Source organism: Morone saxatilis, unplaced genomic scaffold (genome assembly GCF_004916995.1).
Source record: "Morone saxatilis isolate NCDOM2014 unplaced genomic scaffold, NCSU_SB_2.0 Contig8, whole genome shotgun sequence".
Lineage (NCBI taxonomy): Eukaryota > Metazoa > Chordata > Actinopteri > Moronidae > Morone > Morone saxatilis.
Window position 1 is genome coordinate 27512617 of NW_023340257.1, and position 9082 is coordinate 27521698.

A 9082-nucleotide genomic window follows, 5' to 3' on the forward strand; every position below is an offset into this window, starting at 1 on the left:
ACAACATTTATTCAACGTTTCTGTTGTAAAAACTTACAACAAACATAATTATACAATATATCTGTCAGTTAACAAAAAAGACCATGTAAAATTACACAACAAACAAAACAAATTACACAAATACTGTTTTACAAATGAATTAACAGTATTAAACTTGAATTTAACAGTTTAAACTATTCAATTAACTGTTAATATCTGCGATTTTTAAAAATCTTTAAATCTTTAAATTATAGATTTGCAAACATTATTATATATTTTTTTTATGTTTTAACTGCATTTCCTTGATGTGTGACGTGTTTAGCTGCATAGTGTCTTCATACTTTTGGCCTGTAGTGTCTGTCTTACCAACCTGTCTGTCTCTCTCCTCAGTGACCTCCTGGAGGATTTAGAGAGGAGTCCTCACGCTGCAGCCATCGCCGAGTGCTTCGTAGAGAGGGTGAGTAGTGTGTGAGTGTGGGGGGGAGGACTACAGGGGGACATTTGGGGGGGTGGAACAATCCCAAAATGTCAGATTTCTTTCTTTCTAGAAAATTTAGATGCATGTTGAGATGTTTTTTGGCTTTTTTTGGCAATAAACTTGCAGGCGAAAGTGAAATAATCCATTAAACACTGAAGCCAACTGGTTCCACTGAGACAGGGATCAGTTGAACTTCCTGGAGGGAGTGCAATGTGCTTCTTCTGCCATGCATTTCTATATTTAGATTATGTGTAAACTTACTATTGATGTAGGACTTCATCACTAATTCACTTTAAAAAGGATAAAGATATTCTTACCATCACCACAGAAGTGTGACGGCCCAATATCATTAACTTTAGATCAGAAAATATCAGAAAACAGTAGAAAAAGAGTGCGTTTGTGTGTGCAGATGTGTGTGTGTGTGTGTGAGTGTTGTGTGTGTGTGTGTGTGTGTGTGTGTGTGTGTGTGTGTGTGAGTTGTGTGTGTGTAGACAGGGAGCAGTGAACCCAGACACCCAGTAAACCAGCAGCAGCAGCAGAACTGGACCTCCATTCACTGCAGTTATTCCACGACTGACCAGCTACTGCTGATCAAACCGACACCCACTGAATACAGTGTGTGGTGTGTGTGTGTGGTGTGTGTGTGTGTGTGTGTGGGACAGTACTGATATTGTCCTCACATGTTACAGCAGTCCGACTGTATGAAAATGTTTTCTGACCTCAGGGTCGTGATCAGATCTCCGTCACATGAACAGCTGATGTTACGTTGTGTTAAACGAGTATTATAGCTGGAAACAATTCGTTTTATAGACATACAGAATCCTATTTTAAGCTTCCATCAGTCCAGTGTCACACTGTGTTAGTTTATCGTGTTTAAAGGCTAATTGATCGTTAGGAAACAGCTGAAAACTGTTGCTGATTAAATAAGATACAATTACTTAATTGCATTCGTGGTTGATTTATAGTCATGAACGGACCAGAAAAAAACAACGTACAGCAGAAAATGCAGAGCTCATATAAAAGTTTGTGCTTTGTACAACAGCAGAGGTCAAGTACATCAGTTATAAAATTTGAGAAACAGACTTCTTTAAATGGTGCCCAGCAAAATCATTATTTCTAACCTCATCAATGTCTTCATTGTATTTTCTATTCATTCATTTGATGATTGAAAGTGTGAGTTTTTGTGGGTAGTATGTGTCTCTGTATATATACGTCTCTCAGTATTGTTAACTAGCAGATCTGACCGGCGCAATATGGCGGCCACGCAGATATCTCTGTTTCTATATCTGTTAGTGACATCCTGATCTTCTCCCCCAGCCGTCAGATCAAAATCGAACATGTAGATTGATTTTATATGTGCTTCATATCTAAATTATCTTCTCAAATACATTTAAATTGATATACTTCTGTGCTGTATTTTAGTTACAAAACTTTTCCGTGTCAAGAAACCCGACAATAGATGCACATTTGACATCAGAGCCCCAATTTGAGAGGATTTCCGAGGTTCCCTGAAGGTCACATCGGATCAATCTGAACATTTTTTTTCTTATTCAGGAGGTTTTGATGTTTGTTCGGACTTCCTGTTTCAGAGCGGTGGACATTAGATTAAACTGTTAGTTATTTTGGGACCTTGTGTGAGCGTCTAACACAGTGCCGTCTTTCTCTGCGACCGCCTGACTGACAGGAAGTGACAGTGAAATAGGATTAGAAGGCGGCAGGCAGGCGGGCGGGGAAGGACAGCCGTGATTCCACCTGCACACAGACTGCAGATAGAAACCTCAGTCTGGTACAAATGATCCATTAAACAGCTGCAAACACTGTGAAAAGACTGTGGTTGATATCAGGATTAACGTCACATCCTCTGTCGGGTAAATTATCTGAATGAAGGTTTGGTCGTAGAGACCTCTAAGGTGTCAGAGGAGGTGGAGAAGATGGCGGTAATCCATCTATGAGCTGGTTTTCTGACCAAAAAATGATGAACAAACACATAGAAGTTGTATTTTATGACACTAAACTTGCTGAACCTCCACATGTCAGTTCATATCAAAACTTCTGTTGTCATGGAAACTTGCTTTGTTGCTGGAAACACCGTCGAAGGATGTCGGATTGGGTTCGATTTTTATGGCCAAGAATTGTTAAAATCGACTGGATTCAGAAGATTTTGACTATAACAACGGCTGCGTGCTCCTTTAAACCTCTCTGAAAACACGTCTCACCTACGACAGAAATAGTCTACAGTCCAAAGAAAAGGAAGTGTTGATCCATCGAGCCAGATCAGCAGGACCAGCTTGGCAGGTGCTGCTGCCCCAGGAGGAGAGGAAGAGACCCCAATAGGAGCTTGAACAGCTTCTGACTAATCTCCAGTTTTTGGACAAAATTGGACTCAAACATCAGGAAATCAGAGATTATTGTGCCCACATCCTTTACAGACACCTGCTCCATCAACATCCCGGATCAGCACTCGATAGGCGGACTGTAAGTCCAGGATGAGAGGAGGCGGACTCTGCTTACAGCGTTGATGTTTGGTGCTCAAACGCAGACTGTATGGACACTGTTTGTTTTTATGTGCAGATGAAACCAGATTATTATCACCATCTTGTTGCTGCTGTTCACATTCAACCAGACGCAGATTAAAACGGGGGATTGGAGGTGCAGTAACTAATTTTCCATGCTTATATAAACTTCAGTATACTGATAATATATAAGATACATATAATTATAATATTGTTTATTTTTACTTTCTCGTCTGTTGTTTATCAATTCATTCAATTCAAATTTTATTATGGTATAGCGCCAAGTTCATACAGAAGTTATCTAGGCACTTTTTCAAATGGAGCGGTCTGACCAAACTCTTATAACATTTACGGAACCACGGTACCACCATTGGCAGCACTTTGCGCGACGGGGAGCGGGCAGGAACTGCTTTTATACAGTTTCGAACCTCGCAGCCCTTCGGCTCTACCAGCGTGGAGGTATCTGCCTTTGACAGTTGGGGAGAAAGGAGAGAGGAGAGGAGAGAGAAGAGAGGACAGGAGAGGGACAGAGTCAGAGGACAAACGATGTCCGGCAACAACGAAGCACACTTCATAGCGAATAATGTCGGATGCGGTTGGATTATCTCTTTATTGTTGTGCTAGGCATGAAGGAACTTTAAATTTAGCTTTTTAATTTTGTGTTGCTCAATAATAATCCATTTCTTGATGTCGTGTTTTAGTATAATATCATTTCATTGTACATTTCCAACATTCTTTGTTATCACATGTTGCCTATAAATACTTTACTTGAGACATCAAACCTTGTCTCAGGGGTGTACGGAGTACAATAGACAGGCAGGGTACAAGTAATGTATAAACCTGTGTTCACCGCTGGCCAGCAGCTTGGGAAATACTGAATGGAACTGTGAGACATTCAGATAGAAGAATACAAACCAGTGAATATCCGTGAGTTTATGAGTTTGTTTCGCTGAACTTTCCACAAAATATGTTTCTCTTCCTCTTACTTTAACTTCTGGTCTGTCTTTCGAGGTGAAGCCTTCGGACATTCCCACTCTACTGCATGAACTTACCCCAAGTAGTATCCAGTTTAACTAACTTTACCCACTCTGGGATTCCGCGTGTGTTACAGCCCACTTGAGTTTCCCTACCCCATTAGGGGCGCAAGCTTTCACAGGGGGTCTTGAAGGCCTTCTTGATTTTGAAGGGGTGTAGAAAGCTTTAAAAAATTTAGATTTTTTTGGTGTTGAAACTAATTTCATTTTTTTAGGTTTAGATCCAGGTTGTTTTCACACGCGCCTCACTCTGAAACTGTTTACATAGCCTTGTTCCTGCCTAATCGCCTAATATGTAATGCTACCAACAATGGAGAGAAAACACTGAAAAAGCTGTTAAGTCATTCATAGGAAATATCTGCTCACATTCATCCAAATCTCTGGTTTTACCAAACGTCCTGAGTTCACTGTTTGGAGTTCATTGGTTCGTTTATTTATTTTTCTCTTCGTTGGAATATAAAATGAAATAATCCAATATATGTCACTTCTTCAGCGTCGTCCAGGTTTTATCATGATCGAAAAAGGGAAAGGTTGGGACCAGGGAAATGTAATTAATGGTTTAAACGAATAATACACAGTGGTTTTCTATATCAACTACAAACTTAAAAGAACATTTTTAACTGAACAAATCTAAACGACGTTCGAGGCGGCGGAGTTGCTGATAACATGGACGTGAGTTCGACCACCGAAGCAGAGATGTGTGAGATCGTTTTTGAGGAGGAGTACGTGTTTTAGAGAACATTAAGTGAAAGGAGAAGGGAGAGAGAGGAGACGGCACACAAGACCACACCACACCAACTAACTGATCGGGATGTTTGGCTTTAGTCTGTGTGTGTGTGTGTGTGTGTGTGTGTGTGTGTGTGACAGCATCTTACTAAATATTGGTTTTGATACTGACACAAAGTCGTGAATTTCCACAACTGGATGATTTTTGATTCTCGAGTGAAACAAACTGAAAACAGTCGCACATCGGTTTTTATTTTTCTGCACATGCTCGTTTTTCTGTTGCTGTGATACGTGCACCGTCCCAGCTTGGCATCATTGCCACGCCTGTGCATCTCCTCTCTCCTCCAGATGCGTCTTAGGGTTGAGACGCCTCGCTCAGATCGATTTCCAGGTCAGAAAGACAGAAAGAGCTTCAGTCCTGCAGAAAGAGAGAAGCTGGCGGTTGCAGCAGAAAGTCCAGTTCAGTCAGAAACCTGTATTTAAGCAAGTGACCGCACACTCAATGACTGGCAATGAGCAGCGCCGCCATCAACCCGCCATCAACCCGCTCTTATAAAGTACCAGAGCTTAAAAACTCTCAGTACAGCAGCAGTCTGTTTCTCTCTCTCTTCACCCTCTTTGTTTTTCTATGTAGAATCTGCTAATCTCACTCCATCTCCTCATCAATCTGACAGACAGATGTTTGGCCTGAGTGTGTGTGTGTGTGTGCCTACATCTTTCTGCATGTTAATACACTTAAATCACTGCAAATGTACACAGCTAAAGCCTTCATCACCATCCATACGTGTGTGTGTGTGTGTGTGTGTCCTTCAGTGTACCCGGTCCGTCAGTTTCCATCGGCAACCCTTCCGTCACCTCGCTGCTCTCTGCCTGTCGCCTCCTTAAAGCTCCATTAAACTCCAATAAAAATAAGTAGGTCAAATGCTTTCAGACCACCAAACTGAAACCCTCTCTGTGTCGCTGCTTCTCCTGCTGGACCCTCTCCGGCCACACGGCTCCAAACTCTGACTTATGCTGCGTGTTGGGTTCAACAGTTGTAGGCAGGATGTTAGTTTCCCAGAGTGAGTCAGAACACTTCTCACTATTAGGTAATCGATCAGCAAATCAGAAAACCAAACAACCAACCAGTAAAATCAATGCTAATCAAAGCTATGTTTTATTCATGTCTTCAAGTTACGTTTTAAGTTATGTCAGGTACATAAAGTAAGTTTTTCTAATCCTAACCAAGTAGTTTTTCCATTTCACAACCACGCAAGCTTTATTTTGAAAGTGTAACCGGACATCACATATTTATTGATACTAACGTGTCCAGAAATGGAAGTGGCGTCATATTTTGAAGCGGGGGTGCTGAGCTGCAGTGTTTGAGGAGTGAGACTGTGTTTGTCAAACAGGCCAGTGTTCATGTACATGTGTGTTAGTTTAAAGCAGATTCACAATGAGACAGTAATGTAATCACCAGAAGACAGTTGGTCTCCGTCAGACTCTGCTCCGCATTTTTCCGCTGTGATCCGCTGGGTCAGATTTGGAGGGAAATCTGCTGGATTGCAGGATTGTGAACTCCAGTGCAGCCCCACTGGGAACACGAGCCGAGAGTCTTTGTTTGGTTTGTTATCCAGCGTCAAAAGAGAAATAACAAAATGGCTCCAGGAATGCGGCCTCATTGCCATCTGAAATTGCCAGCAGCAGAACGAGAGAAGATCTCTCTCTTTCACAAATATCATAAGACGTTGTATCAGCGTAATGTATCATGAAATAGGTTGCCATTAAAACGACATTACCAGACGTGCGTGTACTCTCAGTAGGTAGATCCAGAGGGAGCGCTGAGGCAGATGCTGAGCTAATTTATGCTGCTTAACTCCACTTGGATGCGAGCGCTGTTTGTAATGTTGTAAATTGATGAGCTGCAGAGCCAGGGGGGCTTTGGAGGCTGGGCGGGGGTGACGTCTTTAAAAGCCAAGTTTTAACAGAACGGGGAAATATTCCAGTAATGGTCACACTGTCTGAAAGTGAAAGTATATCTCAGAGTGCAGGTTAGTGAGTTTACATCAGAGCCTATGTGGGGAATTTTAAACATGTTGTAATGTTCACGCGGTCATCTCGGGTCGAGGTAGTTGAGCTGCGATTGGCTGAAAGTCAAAAGTCTCCATCTTACCGACAGAAAAACAAAATGGAGGAAAGCCTCGAACAATTATTGTGACCAAAATATGAGGCTTGGTTTGTGGAGCTTCTCGTGATTAGTGTAATGAACATCAAGTATTTATGTGATCAGGAGCAGGAAAGCACCCCAAAACTGAACATTTTGGAGAGAAAGAGAGAGGGAATGGTACATTATAATCATCATTATCATCACAAGAATGAATCATAATTTTATATTGTTTTCTTTCGTTTAAATAAACAACAGAACTTCATATTTCTACATATCCTGATGGTTCATGCCAACATGTTCTCACTTCCAGATTTGTTTATTGCTCAGATAATTCGACCTTCGAACAATATATAAACTGTCAAACATTTAAAGTACAGCTAAATGTATTAATATGAATAAATACAAAATATGTGACCAATTCACATTTAAAATAAACTTATACATTCCCTTTATAAGTTTTGAGGGGCAGGCAGCCCAAGCTGTTACTATAACGTCTGAGTATCCTGGAGAAACTGACGCCAAAAGGTTTACTCCATTAACAGTTTTTTAAGTTATGTAAAGTAAGTTTTATTCATGTACTTACGTAGATATGAGAGTGAATGAAGCGCTCGCTTTAACTGGGATTGAGATGCCTGCTATTTTCCCAGTAAGAATGAAGTCAAATCACATTTCTGTAACATCGTATTGAGCTTACATACATACATACTGTCCATACTTTATTACTGAATCAATAAGCAGTATTATTTATTAATGTAAACTTATATGTATATGATGACTGCATTTGAAAAGCGGTTTGTAGGGCAGGCAGCACTAGCTGTTGCTCCTGGAGAAACTGGAAAGGTTTTCATCAGCTCAAACAGTCTGTGAGAAGAATCGCTCTGCCTGTCACTACTTGTTGCACCAGAGGCAGAAAAATGGGCACAAAAACGCAGCCAAGTGTACATGAGATGTTTGAAACTGTGCAGGTTGTTGTTTTCTGACACTGTGTATGATTCATGAGTGAATGAGTTATTTCCCATCATGCAGCACGAACATTTTCAGAGTGATCATCATGTAGCTTCCATGCAGTGTGGAAAGATGTACAGTATATATGATACTGACACACACTGGAAAAGTCATTAGGATACGTGGAAACTACTTTTTGCAAATGCAAACAAAGCTTAAAGGTAGATGGAAGGGTAAAGCCGGAGGTTAATCGTACTGTGAGTGGCTGTGCCGGCTGCTGGCTAGTGTTATGTTTCCTCTGATTGGTGGAGATGAATTGAAGCTCCTGGGAGCAGCTGTAATTATCTACAGTCTGTGAGAATATGGAGGCAGGGATGAAAACTGTCTTCAATTTGTACCGTAATAACAGAGAGCAGCACTGTGCGTATCAGATATCGTATATATGTACGTAATCGTAAGTAAATGAACTAATGAACCTCTGGTTTCAAATGCTGCTGGAAAACACACAGAGGTGAGTTTTATGTGCAGGAAGTCTCGTTTCTGAGGGTGATTTGATGGGAATCTTTCCAAGCACAGTTTCTAGGAAACCGTTATTGGTGTACATTTTTTTATATCTGCCATATGCTTTAGATTCTTCTTGCAGAGGTCAGTATTTATCTGGGGCTGAAAGCAGTTTCCTTTAGTCTGGTTTTTTCGGAGATCACAGATTGCAGCTTCACTTCGCTGCTGTCTAACAAGCCAACTCGGATGGAAAAATTTAGATATACAACGAGCAGCCACAACCCTTTTGTCAGCCTTGTTTCTATAAAGTTGGATCACGGTCTTCTTACTTGTAACTCCCAACAGCTCTTCGATTTCCGTCCAAACCTCCTCCTTTTTGAGGATATCCTCATAAAAATGGTTCTGTGGATCATAAAAGATGTACAGCTTCTCAACCTCATAAATTAGTTTCTTGTCATTTCTGGCAGAAAGCAAACTTCTCCCCTGTGCCCATGTTGACCGCTGACTAGTCTTGCAGAGCCAGAACGATCTCCACACTTCTTCATTGATAAAAGGTTTGAGGTGGAGCAAGTGTGTAAAAACGTCAAAAATAGACCCAGGGCGAGGTGTCTTTTAAATGTCGTCCAGCCTGTTCGCTGGAGCAGGTTAGGACGTCTTAATTCAGAGAAACTGAAACAATCTGATGTCTGATCGTTCACATTGCTTCCAGTTATGAAGACGACTGTGGACTAGGGCGGCCCCCAAATAAAGATACTCCAAG

General features: G+C 41.2%; 1 protein-coding gene across 1 annotated transcript in view; it reads left to right on the forward strand.

Moving 5' to 3' along the window:
* plekhg2 (pleckstrin homology domain containing, family G (with RhoGef domain) member 2) overlaps positions 1-9082 on the forward strand; it is a 61023-nt gene that overhangs the window by 25097 nt on the left and 26844 nt on the right. Inside the window, exons 5-6 of the mRNA XM_035679668.1 lie at positions 370-436; positions 5079-5194. Coding sequence (XP_035535561.1) covers positions 370-436; positions 5079-5194 — 183 coding nt within the window. The remainder of the gene's footprint in view (positions 1-369; positions 437-5078; positions 5195-9082) is intronic.